The sequence below is a fragment of the Myxine glutinosa genome, chromosome 10 (genome assembly GCF_964187855.1).
Source record: "Myxine glutinosa chromosome 10, kmMyxGlut1.1, whole genome shotgun sequence".
NCBI lineage: Eukaryota > Metazoa > Chordata > Myxini > Myxiniformes > Myxinidae > Myxine > Myxine glutinosa.
The window spans coordinates 74,155,910-74,180,217 of NC_136270.1; the positions used below are offsets into that span (position 1 = coordinate 74,155,910).

At 46.6% G+C, this 24,308-nt stretch overlaps 1 protein-coding gene across 1 annotated transcript in view; it reads left to right on the forward strand.

Moving 5' to 3' along the window:
- The window catches only part of LOC137434082 (uncharacterized), a 96,227-nt gene extending 80,498 nt beyond the window's left edge, over positions 1-15,729 (forward strand). The window contains exons 18-19 of the mRNA XM_068126737.2: positions 9,641-9,727; positions 14,484-15,729. Of these exons, the coding sequence (XP_067982838.2) occupies positions 9,641-9,727; positions 14,484-14,498 (102 nt within the window). The 3' untranslated portion in view covers positions 14,499-15,729. The remainder of the gene's footprint in view (positions 1-9,640; positions 9,728-14,483) is intronic.
- The last annotated feature ends 8,579 nt before the right edge of the window (positions 15,730-24,308 follow it).

Consider the following 24,308-nt stretch of genomic DNA (forward strand, 5'->3'; position numbering starts at 1 on the left):
CGGCTCTCTGCTCACCTTCACTCTTTCATTCCTCTTTTCTCCCGCCTCTGGAACAAACTCCCTCACTCCCTTCAATCCCACTCCTCCCTCCAGGTCTTTAAAACAGCTGTTCACCACCATCTCTTATCTTCCCCCATCCAAAACCTTGATCTTTTCTACCCCCGCTAATTCACCCCAGATCCACCTTGTTTGAAATTCCAACTTCTTTCCTGGAAGTCCTGGCAGTGTCCATATGTTTTATACCTCTCCCACCGCCCCCTTCCCATGCCCCCCCCCCCCCCAAAGCCCTCGCCCTCTCTCAGATCTCTCGATGTCTCCATGTCTCTCGGTCCCTGCTCTCAAATGTTGTGTTTGTGTCCTTTCCCCTCTCTCCCCATCTTGTCTACCGCTCCCGATGTTATATGTTTTATGTGTCGGTTTGTCTTTCTGTGTGATTAATGTTCGCTCTTTCACGAGCCTCGATCTTGTATACAAAAAAAAACAAAAAAAAAACTAGCAAGATGTCCTATAGTTGTCTTACATGAGATGCGGTGAACCTGGGCACGACATTTAATGGGGGAAATAAGGGAAGGTCGGGTCTACAGAGTGTTGTTTACAGAAAATGGGACTAGGGAATGGGGGATAGGGGATAGTTGGGAAGTATTGAGGAAATAGGGGAATATTTACAAGCGGATATGGATGGATGCAAATCCCATATCCGCAACATTGCACCCTTCTCTCCCTCGGGGCGACCCGACCCGACCCGATAAATTTTTACCTACTTTAGTGTGGCACTCAGATGTAGTTCCCTCTACTATTAACTCAACCCTGAGTGCGACAGTTTTACAGATGTTCACAAATGAGTAAATATGTCCCCCTGCGACATTGCACCCTTCTCCTAACAGAAACACACCCACAGGATAACCGAATCGCGGAAAGCATCCTCAAACTAAACATACAGCCGGTAGGGAGCATTATTTATACAACACTGATATTTACACTACGATCCAGGACCTGTTCTTTGAGGAACACATGCAGATGTTATGCATAGGGAGAGCACGCATGCCAGCATCGATACACCAACCCACGAGTGCCCTGTGGCCCTACGGCCTTTAATAATGTGCAGAGCACCCCGTCCAAGCACCAAAAGCACCACCCCATTACGCACAGTCAGCACCATCCGGTGCACCAATAAAGTGTTCATAAAAATGCACAATTAAGTGTCCATGGTCACCGGTGGTGTCGCAGCCGGCCGATGTTCTGCCGCTGGTCTTGCCTTCATGGAGTGCACTTGGCCTTCTGGCTTCTTTAGAAATAAAGAAAGGCGCCAACCGCGTCCATTTCTTAATTGTGGCCGTCAGGGGGCCAACTAAAAGTGGTCCACCTGTATGGCATAGGTGCCACGTTGACCCAGAGGTCCATCCACGGGTGGTGCTTGACCGCAAAAGAACTGCGGTCCATTGTAGGCGGCCACAAAAATTGCGGTCCATATGGTGTATCGATCCAGGCAGCAAGCAGCGGAAGTACAGGCCCACAACTGCGGAGCCAGCACCTCTCTCTCTCCTCTCTCTCTGCCCCAAAGCCAGATCCTCGGAGGTGGGAGACAAAAGAAGACAAGTGAGTAAGGTGGTAAGGGCGCAAAAGTGCATGCAATACAAGGTAATGCACACTGGGGGCACATGGGAACCAGGTGAGACAGGTACGTTCCTACCGTACGCCCCCCCCCCCCCCACCAGGTAACCTACATTGCCCCTCCCTTACCCCTTACTGTATCCACAAAACACAACACTACCCATAAACATCTACTTTACACATCAACAAACGTCCCTACTGTCTTCCCCGTTCCTCCCATAAACCAAATTCGTCTTCTCTCCCTCCTAACCAATCAAATTTGCCATTTCCAACTCTCATCAAAATCTGCCATCTCCAACTCAACATCAAAATCTGCCATCACCAATTCATCATCAGTCCCTCCTAAGGAGGGAGAGATGGAATCACCCCAATGTCTTATCCACGTCGTGATGCGTCTCACAAATCCAAACAGCAATTCTCATTTCCTGCAACACAAAACAAAGAAAACACAGGTGTGGAGTCATCATCATCACCTCAGGTAAGTGGCTGCGTATGGTGCGACAGGTTCATCAATCCTAACTATTTCCTAAATGACTTTAACAACTTTACATTATCCGGGGTCTTTCTCCTGCCAAACCATTGGCCCTCATTACTCTATGTGGTTCGAAGAACCAAAATCCCATTGACCATCTGTGGTGCACACCATCAATTTGGGTCTCACTCCCCGATTCAACACTCGGTGCCCCCACACAATTTCGGTGGCTGGGTCGTGTGACGCTCCCAGCTGGTCCGCCCACCTGCACACCTCCCCCACTGTTGTTGCCTACCGAGCTCACCTGCTCCCCACCCTAACCTAACTAACTGGGGAAGGCCCTCTCGCACTCTCACCCCCTCAGTGCCCTCTCTGGCACGGGCTGCCCGATCCACACCCGGGATCCTCAGGCACCCACTGACACTAACGGCTCCCAGAGCCCACCTGCGGCTTCACCTGGCCGACATCTAACAGTGGCGGAGTGCCCAACCATTCACACTCATACTAACAGGCCACACGACCAGCCAATTTCACCACACCAATGCACCCATCCACAATACCATTCTGCAACCGCACCACAAATGCCAATATCCAACCACAATTTACCTATACCTTCTAACTATTCTTTAAACTACCCTCCCCGGGTACTCGTGAAAAGGGGGTCCACTCTTCCCCCATCCACACCTTCGCACCATGCACACCACTCCGTACCACTTACTCCAACTCTCTCCACACCACTCATTCTCTGCTCCATATATTCCACACACCTGTGCTTGCACACCTGTGCTCTCATACTTGGTGCCGCCTGCACCCTTCTCTCCCCCAAGCGCATTCGCGCTGATCCACAACACTCACTACTCACCATGACACTCATCCGCAATGCTCTCTCATTCATCACTTGTACACTCACACACACCTCGGAGCATTGCCTCACCGATGCCTCATTTGAAGCTGCTCACCAGCACTTCCATTCATACTGCATCATCTGCTCTAACTACTCCCCTCTGAAACTTGCGCTTCCCAGTCGTCCCTTTAAACTATTGCGCTCCCTCGTCATTATCATCCACTCTAATCTACCTGCGTCCCCTCTACAGGTATCCTTGTCACTAACTAACCTTAACGTTACCTAATGTCATCTTCGCTAGATCCCTACACACAATATCCTAACCCACCCGGGCTAGTTTTCACTGCCATACACCCCATAATCTATAGCGCATCTGCCCCCATCTGTGAGGGATGGTGGATTGGCCATCCCATCACATGGGGCATCTCCCACTACCAATTTTGCACATCAAATTTCAACAAATCAAAAATTTGCCAATCACTACCCATCATGTGCCAATCATTACTGCCAATCCTTTGCCAATCATCAAATTTTGTTTTTCTAATTTCGGGGCCAAAACACTATCCTCGTCATTACAGTCTACTTACTAATGCCTCTCGGTGCGCCAATTCACTTCTAAAGCTCGGCTTCGTACAGCCAAGCCATGAATGCGGGTTGTTTGGTGCCAGCGGCTGGATACGTCCCGCATTCGGTGCAGGGAAGAAGGTTTACCTGGGCCGAGGTCCCACGCACCATCTCGGCACGGAGCCATCCCATGGCCCGATCTCGACCTGCCGGAATGCCTCACCAAAAAGTGGTCGCCATGACGACCCTTCCTATCGGGCTGCCCGCTCCGCCTAGTGGAGCACGGACGCGGCCGTTCAAAGCGAGGCCCAGCGTGGATCGCGTACGGCGGTCCTTTCGAACCCGCCGTGGCTCGGATCCCCGCTGGTTCTCGCGGCACGCGAAGCCCGGCACGCACCGAGGGCCCGATTCGGCTATAAGTCGCTCTAACCGCTAACCCGGTTCCCGTCGATGCCTCACCTGCATGCTTACACGCATACGCTACCCCTTTCTTGCTCATACATCCAGCCGTTTCCCTGCTCTTGGTCATTGCACCTTCTCTTACACACCCAGGTACACTCATTCCACTCACAGACTTGGTCACACACCTGACCACCGAACACCTTGGCACACATTCGTCGCTCGCACACTTCACCAACACACCTCTTCGCGCCCCCTCCTCGGTCACCTCCTCTGTGACGATCACAGGTGTGCTCTCACTCGCACACCCAACCACGTGCCTCACTACCAATTCCAGCGTGCATTCCCACACACGCTCTACCATTCCAGGTGTGCTTCCTTTCTCACCTGTCACAACCAACTCACGCTCCGTGTCACTCTTACTACTCTCACCTCCACTCTTGACAGCGCACTCACCCTTACTCTCGACAGCGCACTCTTTCCTCATGCACCCCGTCCGTTACACACCTTTCTCGCGCACACTCTCCCGTTACACCCTCTGTAACACTCACCACAGGTGTACACTCTTCCTTACTTTTGACAGCGCACTCTTTCCCCATGCACCCCAGAGTCGGACTTTCTTGCACACCTCCTTTTTCGCACACCAGACCTGTCGCACACTTCACCAACGGCCTCTCACGAACACCCGGGTCCATCTCGACCCCCAAGCTTATTAAATCACCTGGTGCATCATACGCACGACCATATTGGTCACCACTTACACCGGGTCCTCTTTCTCTTCACTTCTCCTCCATCACCTGCGAATCCCTCATCCGGTTAATGAGCACATCATCACGATCCGAACACAGACTTTGGACCAATTCTTTTACTTCCTCCTTTATCTCTTTTTTATCCTCTCTCTGTCGCTTCTTAATTTCGCTCACCCCTTCTTCCACTTCTTCTAATTTCTGCTTCACCTCCTTCATCTCCTCGTGCGCCCCCTTAAGTTCTTCCTCTAACTCCACCTTATTTTTTTCTATGTGCTCCCGCACCTCCCGCTCTTTAACCTCCATCACCTCTACCACCTTGTTCATTTTCCTCGTCAGGTCCTCATGTACCGTCTGACACTCTTTTTTAATTACCCCTACGTCCTTTTTCATCTCCTTCTGTGTCGATTTTAAACCCTCTATTACCGCTGTGTTCTTCTTTACTTGGTCCCCCAACTCCTTTTGTCCCACTGTCAGTTGTTCTACTCCCAGCGTCAACTCCTCTATACCACCTTGCAATTTTACAGTCCCCTTTCTCACCTCCTTCTCCATGCGCTCCTCACAGTGCCTCACCTCCTCGCGCACTCCTCCGACCTCCTCACTCACACCTCTTCTGATCTCCTCTCCCATCACTTGCATCTCCTGCCCAGATGCCACCCTCATCTGCTCCATTTCCTCCCTGTGAGCATCCAATTTAGTTTCTACCCCCATTCTGACCCCCTCTATCTGCTGCCCCATTTTTTAAACTTCCCTTTCCGCTTGGTCCCTCATGTCCCTCAATTTGCCTTCCATACTGTTTTCTAACCCCTCTAACCCCTTTTTCATCCCTTCCATTTGATTCTCTTGAGCGGCCATTCTGTTTTCTACCCCCGTTAACCCCTCCTGTATTTCCCCTAATCTATTGTCTAATCCCTCAAATTTGTTGTCTAGTCCCTCAAATTTGTTTCCTAATCCCTCTATTCTACTCCCTAACCCTCCGATCTGGGCCCCCATGTCCTCCCTCAATTTCTCGCTATTGGCCCCCATCCTTTGTTCTAACCGTTGGCTATTGGCCCCCATGTCCTCCCTCAATTTCTCGCTATTGGACCCCATCCTTTGTTCTAACCGTTTGCTATTCTGGGCCATAAGGGCCTTCATTTGTATAAAAAAAAGGTTCAAATCCACCAGCGGTGCTGCTACGGTCGCGGGCGCGGTCGCCGTAGCCATCTGCGAGGCGACATTTTGCGCGCCCGTAACCTCGTGCGCGAGGATGCCATTTTGCGAACCTGCCGCCCTCACTGCTTCGCTCTCCTCATGTCCCTCAATTTGGTCCTGGATCGACCCTGCCTCACTCTCCTCTACCGGAACCCAGCCGTCTTGATCTCCCATAGCGCGACTTTCAAAATTCGGGTTTTTTGTAAAACAAAATCAAATTTCGGTGACTTGTAATTTTGAGCGCGTTAAGCGCGCTTCGGGTCCGTATCTCACGCCCAGACACCAATTGTTACGGACGCGGTTTAGATGTTATTTACCGAGCGGTGGTATTGCCGCGACCTAACAGTTCCCCCGATTCTTCCCCAACTCACCCGATTCACCCAGACGTTGACCAAATCGCGCTATGCCAAATCAATGATGGAAAGGACACGATGACTGGGAAAGAGGAAACGACGCAAGGGGTACAGTTCTCAAGACCTCCGGAGGAGGGTATAATTACAGTGGTGGAGAAAAGGGGGTAGATTACATGGCAGAGTGAGGTAAAAGACACAGAAGAGATGGGCACTTAAATACAATCTTATCTATTCCCGGACAGACCACAGACAAACGGAACAAGGCTGACTTACACAGGGATTGATGGCAGGGAGGGACAGGTAGTTCGATGGCACAAGGTGCACCTTGGCTCGGGGACAGGATAAAGCACGGTCCAGTCCAGAAGATGCGGGGAGGCCTCACAGCGCTCGGAGGTGGTCTTGCTTGCTTCAAGCTCAGCGCGCATCTGACGTCACCTCCCTCTCCCTGCGCATGCTCAGCGGGGAGTGACACGCCCTCGGCTGGTTGGCTCCGCCCCACTGGGGCCGGTCCGCCGCTTCCATTGGGTGCGGGGGTTACCGGGCTCCGCCCTTGACGAGGAGCTGACAGGGAGCCTCTATTTGGTAACCCCGTCGAGCACATGTTCGATGGCGGCTCGTTGGGAAGGCCTGATGCCCTCCCAACACCCCCTACCAACCAAGCCGGAGTGAGGACGCGCACTTCCCGCGCCCGCCGTTGCTGTTGCTGTTGTTGTTGTTGTTGTTGTTGCTGAACCGTGAGGAAGAGCTGCGGGGAGGTATTGGGAGGTCCTAAACTTCCTAACGGTGCCATACAATCACATTCTGGTGCAACGAAGGGTCAGAATTAATGGAAACGAGTCCTTAACTGACATAGACTAAGAATAACTAGCAAGATGTCCTATAGTTGTCTTACATGAGATGCGGTGAACCTGGGCACGACATTTAATGGGGGAAATAGGGGGAGGTCGGGTCTACAGAGTGTTGTTTACAGAAAATGGGACTAGGGAATGGGGGATTGGGGATAGTTGGGAAGTATTGAGGAAATAGGGGAATATTTACAAGCGGATATGGATGGATGCAAATCCCATATCCGCAACAATATCTATGTATGACACATGTCAAATTTTTTTGGGAATGTATTCAAAAGTTATGGGACATGTAATTGTATTTCCAAATTTTGAGAATTAAAAAAATATGGGAAAGAAAACAGGATTTTGGGAACCAACCATTAATTATTTAATTATACCACTAAGTCCACCACCAACACACAACTTTGAATTATCTATTTATTTATTTATTTATTTATATACACTCGACAAACTCCACAACTTGAATTATTTATTTATTTTTTATATATTTTACCATCTCCACAACCATCACACAACTTGAATTATGTATTTATATACACTTTAGCATCTCCACAACCATCACAAACTTGAATTATTTATTTATTTATATACACTTTACCATCTCTACAACCATCACACAACTTGAATTATTTATTTATATACACTTTACCATGACTTGTAACATCCACCTCCACCAAGAGCAACGCTATACGATACACATTTATAAAGAGAAAATTGTGGTGCTCCCCCGTTTAAATTATTATTATTTTTTACCACCTAAAACCTCCCCATTATAATATGCCCTATTATAATGTACAACTAAAACTAGTACAACCACTAGTTTTCAGCTCATTCCTTCCAGCGTTTAAGGTCAAAGAAACACACAGCCACTTCTATAACTAGATATAGCATGATGTATATACATGTTTACCATCTTCACTACCTACATACCACCATTAATTAGTTATTTGTATGCCCTTTACCCTCTCCCACTAAGCCTGGTGTTTGCTAATCGGTCAAGTCGAAAAGACCGACTGGACAACCCTCCCATCCACTTTCTGAATAATCCTCTCCAAGAAGTTCTGTCACTCAAGCTTTTGGGTCTCACTATCTGCCATGATCTTTCCTGGGAAAACCACATTTCAAATCTGGCCTCCAAAGCCAGTCGCCGACTGGGCATCCTCCGTCGTGCGAAGTCCTTCCTTGGCACACCTGAGCTCCTCACCACATACAAGGCTTTCATCCGCAGCTCAATGGAATACTGCTCTCCCCTCTGGTCTGGTGCTCCTGCCTCACACCTAGCTCGTCTTCACGCTGTTGAAACCAAAGCGTTCAGAATCATTGGAATCTCCCGTGATGAAGCTAACTCCAAGGGCCTTTCACTCACTCACCGCAGGCAGGTTGGTGGTCTTTCTGTCTTCTACCGACTCCTCTCTGGCCTTGCCCCCCCCAGCTCTTTCTGGGCTCTGTCCCCCAAATATTCCTTCAGGTCGCACAAGATCTGCCTGCAACCCTCGTATGGTTAAACTGCCAAAATCAAGACTCTCTGCTCACCTTCACTCCTTCATTCCTCTTTTCTCCCGCCTCTGGAACAAACTCCCTCACTCTCTTCAATCCCACTCCACCCTCCAGGTCTTTAAAACAGCTGTTCACCACCATCTCTTATCTTTCCCCATCCAAAACCTTGATCTTTTCTACCCCCGCTAATTTCACCCCAATTCCACTTTTTTGAAATACCAACTTCTGTCCTGGAAGTCGTTGGTGTCCTTGTGTTTTATACTTCTCCGACCCCCCCCCCCCCCCCTTCCCACGCCTCCTCCCCCCAAGCCCTCTCCCTCCCACACATCTCCCAGCTCTCAAATGTTGTGTTTGTGTGCTTCCCCTTCTCTCCACATCTTGTCTTCCGCTCCCTCTTTTTATACATTTTGTTTGCCTGGTTGATTTGTTTGTGAAATAAATGTTGGCTCTTTCACGAGCCTCGATTCAGTATACAAAAAAAAAAAGAAAAAAAAAAAGGTGGCTGACTGAGATGAGCTCTGTCATGCCGTTAAATAACAGCAGGTGGTTTGACTCAGCTTGTCATCCTTCCGAGGTCAGTTATATGAGTACCAGCTAACTGGCAACGGAGGGGGGAGGGGGCACTGCATCAGCGGCACAGCCGCTTCCTCAGGAATGATGCAATCAGCAGCCAGAGGCTGCGTACAAAATAACAATAATAATCTCCCACTATCTATCTACATATCACCTTGAATTATTTATTTATTTATATGCACTTTACCATCTACAACTACCTCCTTTGAATTATTCATTAATTTATTTATTAGTTGTTTAAATGTATAATCTACACGTCACATTTTGCAATGAGGTCTTGTATTTTTGTTTGTGTGAAATCGTCGTATTGTTATGGGTTCTGTAATTTTTAACACCATTTCAAAATTTCACCAATGAAAATGACCTCTGGAATAGATCCATTCAAAATACAATACCTGTAGTCTGACTGCAAGTTAATCCCTGTACACCTATAGAATGAAAACATGATAGAACGGGAAGACTGTAATAATGGTTCCTTCTCGTGTTCCACCTCTCTCTTACCCTACCTCCTCCAAATCCATATATTCCTTACATAATAGACTTTAGCTAAGGTGATCACTACAGTTCTACGTTTCCCGGATGACTTGACACAGAAGGTGCTGGAGAGAGAGGAGGTAAAGACCGCGGTGAGTTCTGCTGCATTGTTTGTGTTCTCTTGATGCCACAAAGCAGTTGCAATCTGGTCGGTAGAAAGTGGCCACCTCGTTTGAAGGTAGAGAGGGAAAAATGGAGATAGAATTCGAAATGTGTTCCTTGGCAGCCGTGCAGATGGGCACCGTCTGTCCTGTCCACGGCCCTGAGGCACGGCCTGCCGAGAGCCAATTACACGAGTCTGTTGGCGGCAAATGCAATGCACCAGCACATTAATGCCGCTAGCCAACAGTCACCATATGCTTAATGGCTTAATATGCTATGGAAATTTATGATGTCCATGTTATTGAAATAAATTGATGACATTTTCTTATTTTGTAAAAGTAAAACTTGTGGATATGTCGCACTCTGCCAATATGCACATAACTATAGGGTAAGTGAAGATTAACAGATTTTGCACATTGTGCAAATATCTCTCTATAATGCAAGCAATCTCTGTGTGTCTGTGTGTCTGTCTGTGTGTATGTCTGTGACCGCTGTTTCTCGACAACCGCTGGTCCGATCTAAGTGAAACTTGCCAGGTATATTGCTGGGGACCTGAGGACGTGCCTTTTCAAGGTTTGCTATTAATCGGACGAGTGGTTACCAAGTTATGGCCATTTATTTAGCAAACACATACGTTTTGTACGTGAACGAAGGAACGGCGAAGGACGAGAGCGAAGACCGAAGGAACGATGAAAGTTTTAATTTTTTTTTTGCACGTACGGTCAAGCTACAGCGAAGGAACCACGTGTGTGTTTGTTGTTCTCTTCTCTTTGTGCTTTTCCTTGCGATTAAATTGCAAAATGGCAAAATATGTTGGCGCTAATTGAAGAATTGGCCATTAAAACTAATTTGCGATTAATCGTAACTGCGATATGCGAACTTCCGGACAGTGAGGCCTTATTTTTGGTACGTACGTCAACGTACGTATGTCCAAGTACTTACCTCCCCGCACGTACGGGCACGCACTAGTGCTTTTAATTGAAAGCACAGCAACTATAACGAAAACCTGTTTTTTTTTTCACCCTTACTAGTTTATGCCCAGAAAATTTCCCATTCCCTCTTGTACAAACTGTAACTGCAGTTATGGTACAAGAAAAGCAGCGTACCATATCTGGGAATGTAAAGCACCGATGATGACTGTTGTGATTATCATTCATTGCTTCGGTATTGTTACTTTACGGGCAAAATTTCACCAGCAAGAGGCGCAATAAAACGTCCACATTAATGATGTCATCTTGGTATTTAATCGGCTTTTGTTAAGTCGCACCATGCCTCAAATGCCACGCACTCTTTGTTTATATTTCACTTGACCTTAGCTGCGGAGTGTCGCGCTGTCAGGGGTAGTGCACTTGGCACCTCCCACCTCGGTGAACAGCAGCGTCATAGGTCTGGATACTTGCTGTCACCTAGGCTCTTCCTACTCCTCACTGTTGCGCCGCATGTTTGCTTCCACTGGCCGTTACCAGTGTGTCGCTTAAAGCCACGATCCACGTGGGCATCATCTCGTATGATCAGATCTCATTGGACTGGGACTAGAAACAATTTTTCCTGCACATGTTCTTGTTTCATGCTCCGTTTGACAACCTATCAGGAATTCCCATGCCTTCCCTTTTTGTGGGTGCGTGTGTGTAATTTTGTGCCAGCTTGACTGGTTACCCTGCAAGTCCATCAGAAGGCTGGTAGGATCGTCAAACATGGTGTGCACGAAGTCCCACCCCCGAGGGCATTAACTGAGTGTCAAATCGCTAAAACTCGTTACATGTTTCACGTGTCCCTCAATGTTAATTGCATATACAAATTTTCATTTAAAAAATATTTTTTTCATTTTGTTGGACCATCAGAGCAGTGGCATATGCCCGTAATTGCATTTTTTGTTTTTTGACCCTGCCCCAAGGGGCGGGGCCAAAATGATACTGCTCTCACACCTTCGTGCTACGTGGTGATAATAACGACCACGTTTGGGGAATTTCTGCCCAACCATTTGGCTAAGGAGTTTCTGTCACACACCCAACCTGCCCACCAAGTTTCCCCCGAATCCGTCCACAACTTTTTGGCATATTCTGTTATATATCGGTTTTAGCCTGATCTCTCAACTGTGAAGAATCACTTAAAGATATTCTGGTATCCTCATCCGTGATGGACAAGCAGTCAGACGAACGGAGCCGATTACAATACCCCCCCCCCCCCGCCCCCTCGTATATTTCAATAACCATGGGGATAATATTCCAGGTATTTTTATTTTTGAATACAGTATTTATCAAGAGATACAAGATTTTTCCGCATCTTAGATCATGCCATCCTTTAGTGTAAAGCACATTTAGGTTGTGGACTTTAAACATCCCAGGGCATCTTTTGTAAAAGAGTAGGCCACTGTGTGCCAGTACCCTGCATATATTCACTGGTCATGGATTGAATAGGATATGTCAGGTGATTGATTATGATTATGGAGGGACATGCATAGTAAGTTATATTAACATTATGGTAACAATGAGGTTGGTACCAATAATATAATTGACGAGCGGTACTTGGTAGAAAGCATTCCTCCGCCAGGCTGAACAGTTTGTTTTGTATCCCACTGATAGGCTGGATTTGGATTCAGATCTGAACCAAAATCTAATCGGCTTGCTCTTGTCACCTAACCAACTCATTCATAACTTTTTAAAAACATGTTATATACGGTGAAATGGGGTGAATTGGGACAGCAAGGTGAATAGGGACACAAACTGAAAAAAAAGTACGGAAACTTTTTTTGCTAAAAATTGATAACCATACTGATTTGTTGATATTTGGGTTGAAAGTGTTCTCTTGTTTTAAAAAAAAGTAACTTATAGTCCCTATTAACCCCATATATGGGTTAAATAGGAATAATTAGGATTTTTATGGCTGTCCCTATTCACCCCGTTTTACGGGTGAATAGGGACAGTGACTAATACAAAAAAATAATAATCAAGAAACAATCCTGAGTCTCCAACTTATTGCTAAATTGACAGCTCAGATGGATGCACATAATATGCACCCATAATATAAACCACGGTGCCAATGAAAAAAAAATGGGATAAAAAGTTTCTCCAAACTGTCCCTATTTCTTGATTATTATTTTTTTGTATTAGTGACTGTCCCTTTTCACCCGTAAAACGGGGTGAATAGGGACAGCCATAAAAATCCTAATTATTCCTATTTAACCCATATATGGGGTTAATAGGGACTATAAGTTGCTTTTTTTTAAAACAAGAGAACACTTTCATCCCAAATATCAACAAATCAGTATGGTTATCAATTTTCAGCGAAAAAAAGTTTTCCGAACTTTTTTTCAGTTTGTGTCCCTATTCACCTTGCTGTCCCTATTCACCCCATTTCACGGTATCGCTTTTCACCCAATCTCTCAATGGTGAAGAATCACTTAGATATTAAATAATTCTCTCATCGGAATCCATATTCAGATATTCAACAAAATCGAATCGATTAGTCCTTGTCACACACACAACCTCTCCACCAAGTTTCATCCAAATCCGTCCATAACTTTTTGAGATATCGTGCTATGTATCGGTTTTAGCCCGATCACTCAATGGTGAAAAATCACTTGAAAAATTATCTGATCCGGATCCGGATTGGAATCTTCACCAAAATCAGAATCAATTCTTCCTTGTCACATACACATCCTCTCCACCAAGTTTCGTCCGAATCCGGCCACAACTTTTTGAGATATCCTGCTATATGTCGTTGTTGGCCCTATCTCCCAATAGTGAAGAATCACTTAAATTCTCGTAGCCGGATCCGAATCCAGGTCTTCACCAAAATCTAATCATTTCGTCCTTGTCACATACGCTACCTCTTTCAAATTTCGAAAGAATCTGTCCCCAACGTTTTGAGAAATCTTGTTCACAGACAGACAAACAAACAGACAAACAGACAGGGGTGAAAACATAACCTCCATCCACCTTCGGTGGTGGAGGTAATGATTAAAGTAAGTTAACTGGTGAGGATATGGCACGGGCATGATGGCTCAAACGTCCTTCTCTCTTGCCCTCCTTTCACATTTATTTTCTTTATTGTTGATGGGCCGTGAATTTGCAACCTGTGTGCATTTCCTAGTATGAGACCGTATGAACTCGCTTGTGTATTAAACCCCGGTTTTCATTGTTTGTTGTTTACCTTTAAGCCAGGGGTTTTCAGAATTTCCAACTTGTTTCCTTGTCCAACAGGCTTTCTATGCTCGGCACCATTCCCCTCTGCTAGGATTGAAGTTGTTTGCACATGAGAATATTTATTTTATTTTAGCTCTAACCCAGGATACATAATATGTAATTGCTTCGTGTATCTTGCTTCTTCATCAAGTTTGCGTACTTAAAATAAATCCTTCAAAAAAAAAAAAAGAGTCCCTTTTAGAGATTTACTTATTTATATTAAGGATATATGATTCTACTCGTTGGATCCATTCAAAAGTAGATGATTTTCTGATGTTGATGGCTTTATGTATTTTCTCTTGATTTCACTCGAATGTATAACATTTATGCGAATCGTAATTATTTATCATGGATCTATTTGAGAATGAACAAGCCCAAGTCGCATGATTTGGTCTTCACCCGCTGACCTTTTCCATTTGCTGTGTGAAACCCTTTCCTCCCACCTCCAACTATTTATTTTCTAACATGCCATTCTTGCACTCCTTCTCCTCCCCCATCTCCATTACCCATCTTCTTTTTGAATACTTTCTCCGACATCTCGACATGGTTGGCTCGATGGCAGCGCTGGGGGAGGTGACACGGTATGACGTGATGCAAGAGAGCGAGGGGAGCATTGAGGCGTCGCACCAGCTGCGCCCATCTCCGGCAAGCAGCCTCACACAGCAACTCTGGCGGAGTGGTTGTGGCACACGGGGGCGCTCGTGGCGGGGGGGGGGGGGGGGGGGGAAGATGAGAAGGCCTGAAGCTGCTGCTTTGCTCACAGCCAGGTGCTTAAAGGAGCTTCCAGTTGGTGCTGCTTATTGGCATGAAAATTCCTGCACTCCCTTGACTTTTTAAACTGACATTTGATGATAAATGAACAAACACTAGAACGGGAGCGCACGGGCCAAAGTGGCCCATTTTTAAAATAAATCCATATGTTCAATATATGGTTTGTGTTAGTGTGCTTTTGGCTGGCTTCCATAGCTACCTGAGCTTACCTGCCGCATGGTTATGCCTGACCCACAGAAGACTGGCACATGCAATGCGCTGAGGACGTCCTTGGAATTTTGGGCTGCCTCTGCTGGAAAAAACAATTAAGTTAATTAACGAAGCTGTATGAATATTCATAAGTATGTTAATGTATGCCATTTCCGTGCGGAGCGTGGCGATGTGATGGGAGTTTGTGCCGGAGCATATCGGATGGAGATTGGGTGGTGTCAGGGGACGCGCTGCCAGGCTGGTGCTGAGCCTGTACCCACTTCCCTCCCCCTCGCGTCCACCACCCTGACAGCACGCTTTGTGATGCTGGGTAAACCCAAAACCTGCCATGGATCCATCTCTGCCTGGAGCAAAGGTAGTGGCTGTAGCATTTTTCCAGAATCTATTAAGAGATTGGTCATATATGTTGTAATGGCAAGGGTGTACAATAACGGCTCTTTTTAAAGTGGCATTTAATGGGATCACAATCCATGTTTGTATTAAGGCAATTCCTTTTATTTAAATTTATATTTGTGAAATGTTGGCTTTCTCAAAGAAATTAAAAAAAGAATGCGTTGTCTGGGAATATCTGAGTTTAACATTCATACAAGGTTGTTTTTTGTTGTTTTCCTTTGGCATGCTTTCTTTTCGTAATTTGTATCTATCCTTAACTCGATGGTCAAACCAGGAGGCTGGACTTCCTTGCACGAACATTAGCACGAGCACTGTACTACCATTAAGAAGTGATTATGGGAATCAAATCTGAAATGTGTCTCCATGTTTGTTTGCCGGCTTTGCGGAGTCGATTAATTTCATTAATTTCAATGAAGCATCCAGATTTACCCACACATGATGCTTCCTGGTACATCTTTATTTATTTTACTAAATTGCGGTGGCAGGGGTTTTCTGCCACGTCCTTATGCCATTCCTCTACCATCACCTCTCCCCGCCCATTCCTTCAAAAGCACCCCTCTGCCCTCTTCACCACCCAGGCAATGTGTGTTTATAGAAGAGGAAGCTCAAAAACAAACAAAAAAAACAATATATATACATATATAGCAACTGAAGGAGGATGAAAATGGTCCTGATGGTTACAATAAGGACTGCTTCTTTGTTTCAGGGTACGTGTCGAAAGAGGAAACCGAGGTGCAGTGGCATAGGTTGGCACAAAGCCGAAGTGACAAGCTACGGTGATACTGGCATCATGGGAGCATCACGGAGCTGCTAATTTAGCCCCCTGGGAGCACTTACTGGGGCAGAGCGGCATGCAGGGTTTCAAATACGCTGCTATTATCGCCGCCATGAAAACACTGCTGTCCAGAGACTGCAATCTCCCTCCCCCTAATGTCCCCCCCCCCAACCCCCCCCCCCCAACCCCCCCCCCCTTCCTGCAAACTACCAATAGGCAGGCGGCACACGTGGCAACAAGGTCGGTCCAACGGCATTTTGGCAATAGCGCCTTGACAACATCACACTGTTTATTCAATCCATAGGATTACCAAAACGGAGCTCTTAAGATTTTGCGCTTCACTGGGCGTTTCACATATCATTGTGTGGACCGTTGGGCGTGACCTCAATGTCCGCCTGGGTTGTGTTTTGGAGAAGCGACGAGCGTGTCACCCGCTAATGATGGTGTTTTCCCGCAACAGGCAATAAAGAAACTGCAACCGTCGCCGCAGCTCAGAGTCGAGGGTAGCCCTGCGTTCCCCTGTGGATAGGAGCCAAGGGTCGCACTTTGTTTTCCAGTGGACCTGAGCGAAGGCAGAAAACATGATGGTAGTCTGTTTCACGCTTCGTGAAGTGCCACCCAATGTGCAGGGAACTTCTTTTTATTTCTAGACGAAAGCACTGTGTAGGCTTGTGGTGGTGGTGAGAATTTGCACGTGATTTAGATCCTCGTCCAGCATTGGTAGCTTGCTGGCCTCTGAGTTATCTGGGCTTGATGTCCACCGATAGAATCAGAATACGAAAAACTTGCCTTGGATGCCAGGTGTTTCTGGCACCTGAGTTAGAGACCGAGTCATTTTCTGCGTGTGTTATCAATGAAAGTCTTGATGAGTTACGAGGCGGGGTGCGGCATTGCCCTAGTGGTCCACCTCATGGGCCTGCCACTGCCCCAGTGGTCCACCTCATGGGCCTGCCATTGCCCCAGTGGTCCACCTCATGGGCCTGCCACTGCCCCAGTGGTCCACCTCATGGGCCTGCCACTGCCCCCAGTGGTCCACCTCATGGGCTTGCCACTGCTCCGATGGTCCTGATGATCCCATTGTCGAGTAGTTTAACCAAGAATCGTCGAGTGGTTTAACCTTCGCAATTATGATGGTTAAGTTGATCTGGGCTGTGATCATCTTTGCAACCACGGACGGGCACATAACCACTCCATTTAGATAAATCGTGACATTATTATATGATGCACATGCTGCAATCTCAGGAGTAAATGGTACAGGGATCAATCATCCAAAAAAAAAAAATGCAATCAGTAGACTTCAAATTTGCACATGTCAATTTTTTAAAACATTATTTTGTATACATATTCAAGGCTCGTGGAAGAGCTAGTACCAGTACATTGAACGCATTAGGACCAAACAGGATACCTGCTCACCATGGGAGCGGCAGGGGGAGTCGTTATTATCCTTAATACAGTGGTTCTTAACCTTTTTAAAGGCGCCGAACCCTAACGAAACCCACCGAACACTCACGGAACCCCTCAAATTTGACCAAAAAATTAAGAAGAATTGCATCTTAATGCGTTTTCTGTTCTTTTCGGGAGGCGATCTGGGCAATGCATGGTTTTGTTTTGGCAAGGGCCACCCTCAAATCATTTTCACATGCAAGCCTGCCCCTTTTCTTTGTTTTAATGTCCACCAGTTTCGAAAACGCATGCTCGCAGAGATACGTTGTAACGAACGGCGTGAGGATCTCAAGGGCAATTTTAGCGATGTGAGGATACCCTTCCATTTGGCGGCACCAAAATGTTGAGAGCGTTGTTGTGCTGAAGAGTTGTTGTTGAGTCTGGCTCTGCTGAAGTTCGATGAGGTCGTCGAGGTATTGGTCGTTGACATCTGCCGTTGCAACGTCGAAAGTAAACAGCTGCCGCACCCATGCTGGGTATTGCTCTTGGTCGGGGAAGTAGCCGTCGAATGACTTTCCCAGCTCATCCAAGTGCGTGGCAATCGCTTGCTTCAGCTCCCCCGGTATAGCAGTGCCTCCAACCTCAGACTCATCTTCGATCCCGCTCACGCACTCATCCAGTAGCGAAAAGTTTGCGAAGTTGTCGTTCTCTGTTTGCCACCTCCACAACAGTAACTTCTTTCGGAAAGCGCTCAGCTTTTCTTCAGATTCGATGACATTCACTCCACCGCCCTGCATGTGGCAATTTAGATGATTGAGTGTGTCGAAGATGTCAGCCAAGTACACCAAGGCGAGGATGAACTCTAACTCTTGGAAGTGCGTTGCATGGCAATGCTGGTGTTCTCGCAAAAACGGGACTAATTCCACACGCAAGGCAAAAACACGGCTCACTACCTTCCCTCATGATAACCATCGAACGTTAGAGTGGTAGAGAAGGACTTCGAAATAAGAGCCGATTTCATTGAACAGCTCTTTGAAGATGCAATGATTCAGAGCCCGGCTTCGCACGTAATTCTTCAACGACGATTTTCAGAACATTGGCCAGTTTTGGAGGCAGGGTTTTTGATGCCAGCGCGTGTCTGTGTAGGACGCAGTGCATGACGATGATGTGTGGTGCATCGGCCTTCACCAACGCTCCACAACCGGAGTTGCATCCCAGCATGGCTGGAGCTCCGTCCGAGCAAACTGCAGACACCATGTTCCACGAGAGGCCGTTGCTTCTGAAGAAGTCGTCCACAAGCTTCTTCCCGTCAGCTGCCTTCGTCGTTGTTGTGAGAGGCTTGCAGAAAAGAAAGCCTTCCTTGATCTCGTCTCCTTTGATATCACGCACAAATAAGATGAGCTGGCTCAAATTCGAAACGTCGGTGGTCTTGTCGAGTTGAAGGCTGAATTTCGTCGGGCTCGCGACTAAATCTGCAACTACCTGGGCGAGGATGTCGTCGCTCATGTCGTCGATTCTGCATCTGATGGTGTCATTTGAGAGTGGAACGAGAGACAACTTGTTTTCAGCAGCTTTTCCCAGCATGATGTTGGCCATCTTCAATGCGGCCGGTTTAATGAGTGTCTCGCCAACGGTGTGCGGTTTGCCCTGCTTTGCGATCAGGTACGCAACTTCATACGACGCGGTGAGGATCGGTTTGACAATTGGAACGAAGCCGAGAGTGGGCAAGGTAGCACTTGCGTCGAATCGGACTCTCTTCAATTTGAATTCATCCAGCGTTGCATCTTTGTACTGCCCCTCACCGTGCAGTTTTTTGAAGTGTTCCCGTAGTTTTGCTGGTGTTAGGCTGGAGTTGCTCAACTTGACATTGCAAAGCATGCATTGAGGACGCTGACTTCCGTCCCGTTCCGTCAAACACGTTAACCCGTACCGCACTTAATCCTCCGACCACTTCCTTTTTTTGATCGACATACTGCCGAAAAAAAAAAAAAAGTAACAAACTGATCTTAATTGAGTTCGGGCAAATTATTATATGACAAAAATTAAAAAAGGAACATGCTTAAATATAATCAGTACCCTCTGAAAACTGAGAAATTTTAACGAAGAAAACATAACTTATAGTTACGATGACGGGATTTATTATGTACTCAACTCTATGTCACCTCAAATCCCATTATAATATTACATAGAAAACTGCGAATTGTTAGTTTTGAATTGCGGCCAAAGGAGTTATATCACCTCCACCTAATTTTCTGAGTAATTCAATCATATTTTATAATCACCATCCACTTTTGACTTTAATATAACTCTGAACCCGCCCTGCATATCCACAAACATTTCCAACTTACTTTTCAATTAATCAGTAACTCCAAAGTAATGCACGGCACACGGCAAGCTAATCGAGGCTATTCACTGGAATTTCCGAACAACTGCAAAGTCCAAAATCCAGTAAGTAAGTAAGCAAGTAAGCACCATCAACAGAATAATTAGCCAGTTGCCCATTGATTCAACTTACTACAGTCAGTGTGAAACAACTTATCTTAAACACAGACCAGAGAAACCATGAATGGGATGGGAATACAATTACAAATAACATTTCCATTCGTTCATAACGTACATAGCAAAATAATAATAATATTAATAATAAGCGTAATTACACATAGATTCAAAATTGATACAAAACTAAAAACAAACAAAAAACAAATTGTAGTGTGTTTCGGAGGACCTCCGCCGAACCCCTGAGACTGGCTCACTGAACCCCTGGGGTTCGGTCGAACCCAGGTTAAGAACCACGGCCCGAAAGTGCGTTATTATTGCCAATTGTTATTACTATTACTTGTGTTATATCAGGTCATTGAACATATCAGACCGGGCGACGAGGATTTTTGGACCATGGCTACATCTCATGGAAAGGTCCCAGAGTATGTTGGGGTCAACTTTGAACTTTTTCTTCAGCAGCTGAGTTTTTATTTCATCGCTAACGACATCGGCGAGGCGGGGAAGCAGAAAGCGATTCTTCTATCGTCCCTCTCGGCGGAGGATTTCCGTTTGCTGTGTGACTTGATTTTGTGGGCGAGGACGTCGGATCGGATGATGCTGTTACCTTCGAGTCCATAGTGAAGACGTTGCACGACCATATTAAACCAGACAAGTCACCACAGTTATCGCGGTATGAGTTCGACAACCTGGTTCGGTTTCCCGATGAGAGGGTAGCTGATTTCGTGGCTGATTTCATGGCTGATTTCGTGGCTGATTTCGTTGCTGATTTCGTGGCTGATTTCGTTGATGATTTCGTGGCTGATTTCGTTGATGATTTCGTGGCTGATTTCGTTATTGATTTCATGGCTGATTTCGTGGCTGATTTCGTTGATGATTTCATGGCTGATTTCGTGGCTGATTTCATGGCTGATTTCGTGGCCAGGCTCAAGCATCTGGCGGGGAATTGTCGTTTTAGTGACGATGAACGATCACAAAGATTGAAGGATCGTTTTATCGCGGAGTTGCGAGATGAGAAGATGGTCGCTTCAATTTTACGGATGGCGATTGAAGAGTTTACGTTTGCTAAAGCGGTTGAAACTGCGGCTGTTGTGGGACAAGCTAGAAAGGATGTTCGTGCCATTGTTGGGGAGGACTCGGCTGTTAATGTCATAGCTGCGGGAGGCTTACGTGCTCGCCATTCTCCGACTGGATCGGCAGATCAGGTTTATTCTCTTCTTCCTCTTCTTCTTCTTCTTCTTTCCGGGTGCATGCACATGCAAGCAGTTCGTTACAGGGATAGCTACTACGGCAGCCTTGTCGGGGATGCGGTGCTTCACCTTCTCGTGGGAGCTGTCCATTTCGGAATTCGGCGTGTTACCGGTGTGATAGACAGGCCATATGCGGAGGGTCTGTCAGGGCCGGGCACCGTCGTTGGTTGATGTGGTCGGAGCTGGCAGTGAGTTTGGTCAACGGAGCATGTTTCCGATGACGTCAGCTGCAAATCGCCACTTTGTGGTGGCTATCACTATCAGTGTGAATACCAAGCCAGTCAACTTCACAGTGGATTCCGGGGCATCAGTCAGTCTCGTGAGGAAACGGATCTGGCGTCAGTGGGGTTGTCCAGTGTTAGCCTCGATACACACTACCATTCGGACTTACACAGGGGAGCTGATAGAGCCATTAGGCTTGATGGATGTATTGTTTTGTTATCGGGACCAGCAAGTGGTGTTGCCTCTGCATGTGGTTGATGGTTCTGCACCATCTCTACTTGGTCGTGATTGGCTGCAGACTATTCATCTGGATTGGGCAAAGATTTACAGTGTCCATACATCATTTCCGTCTCCTTCACGCTTGAAGGGGATCTTGGCAAAACACAGTTCTATTCCGGCCTGAACTTGGGAAGCTCAAAGGTGCTCAAGGTCACTGTAATAGCCGGCGAAGCCGGTGTTGTCAATGAACGCGTACGTATTATGTTGAAAAGCCAGATTTTGCTGGATCCCTTGAGAATTTCGAAGCTTTGACGCACCAAATCGCTCAATCGAGGCCGCCATCTTGCGGATGTGGAAGTATGCATAACAAATTGAAAAAAGTTCAATAGGAGTTTGTTTCACCCGTCTTTGTTTGATTCACAATCTTATGCACCTCTAATTTGTAATTAAAATACTTTAAGACCAACCTCGGCCCGCACGGCCCTGGTTATCTTCAACGAAAATCGTCACCAAACACCGGAACCAATGAGATTCGAGCATTTCAAAAATTATTTCGAAAAAGCTTTTTACCACATTTCGGAGGCTGAAAACCGCGTCAAATATTCTAAAATTGACGAAGATTTTTTTTCTCGAAATCTCGCGGCCGTCGGGCATAGATTTTCACGGCCGGAAATATCCGAAATTGAGACGGAATTCACCGAATTAATCAAGAAGGAAATTTTATAAATTTTAATCTCATCCAGAATGCAAATGGTGTCACTTTGAACTAGGTACGGTACCTACTACACTTACCTACTACCAACTGTTACATATTTATGTGAATGTATGTGAATTACTATTCAGGTCTTTGCTTATCAATGTGTAGTCGATTAAGGGTTGTTGTGATTAAAGGGTCAGGAGCCCTTCTGGGAAAAAGGAGACCGGAAACGGAAGAAGAAAAGACACGAGGTCCGGGAGAAGCGACGATTTCTTTTTCTTCCTCGCCCAGCTCCGACGAGAGTTGGGATCGATATTGAGCAGCGTGGAAAAGCTGCGTTCCCAAGCCCGTCTGGCGAGAGGAGTTACCGGGACGTGTAACTACCCTTTTGACACGTCAAGTTGCCGTGGGGCCGTGCACAGACCCAGCGTATGGCACAGTTCGCCGCACCGTCTACAAGGACGCGTACGGGTCGCACTTTGGGGCCTCGTGCGCATTGCAAGCGGCGCTTGCTTTGCCCGCTTTGCTTGGCCAGGAGGTGTGCGCTGCAGCCGTGGTTCCCGGTACGGTACGTGCCCGGTGGAAGCACGTCCGCCCGGGGTTCGTTCAACCGCCCGTGTGCGGCGAAGCCGACCATAACCTTGTTCAGGAGGGGCCCAGAGACATTGTGAGGGACAGAGACCAAAGGGGTCGTGAGTACCCAAGGGGTCGGGAGTGGGGAAAGGGGACACACATATATAAGATGGCCATCTTAATCATCTCGTGGATTGATTGTTGATTGTGGATTGTTGATGGTTGTTGATTGTTGATTCCTTGGGGGAATATATTATTGATTACTCGGAATCCTTGGTGTGGGGTTTCTTATGGACTGGAATTCATATTGATTGCGTTACGAAAGCGTATAAATCATATATCTTTCTGGCGGGGTGCCTCCCACGGTCCGGGGGTTACCGAGACCAGGTAGTTACCGGGAGGACCACGTAACACAACTACCTAACCTACTGATGCCATAGTGATGGGTAAAATAGTGGCAAGAGGCTTTGGCTTCGCCGGCTCATTGCGGCTTTGCAGTCGGGTACTAGTCTACTGAACTAACGCCTTCACGTTGACGTTTCAGTATAGGAGCCAGGCCGAGTGAAGGAGACAGACATTGTGGACTGACGCCATTACAGGACTGCTTTATTATGCGCATGCGCCGCCCCTCACGCCGTCATCACGTCATTCAATACAATACTGCACTCCTCCATCCTATATACGCAATACCCATTCTAATTTAACATTGGTATTATACCATGACTGAACCTTTGAGTAAACCATAAATTCCCTTCATCTCTTCAGTTATTGCTTTCACCACAGTTGTTACTGGTTGAGTACCAAAAGGAACATTAGAACATTGGAAGAACAAGAACAATTTTTTTTTCTTTTTAGAACAACACAAAATTTACTTAAAGCATCAGAATTCTTTCACTCCCAAAGAAATCCCCAAACCCCACTGTTGTACCATTCGAGTTGAAGAACTACAGATCTAACCGGGATGGAGGTTTAATCACTCTCGTGGACCTTCTGACGGTTGTTGGTGTCATGGTTGCACCCTTACTGCCTCCTGGTGAGGGTGAAACTACTGGTTTCTCAGTTACACCAGTTTTGTCATCTGCTGGTTCTGGTATTGGATTTACCAACTTCTCTGGAGGTTTTAAACTAACAGGAAGAGTAATCGATGGGACGTCTAGTCTTGGTACCACCTTCTGTAGGTAAGGTCTCTCTAACGGATTTGATGTTTGCTCTCGAGAGTCATCTGCGATCAAATGATCTGCGTGTACAAATCGGCGGTTATTTCCCGGTATCCTGACTAGGTACGTATTAGAACGCTTAATGGATACGATGGTACCAGGTATCCACTTCTCTTTTCCTCCCCTTAAATTTCTAACACGTACCGGCTGATACATGTCATATTGACGAATGTTCGGGTGT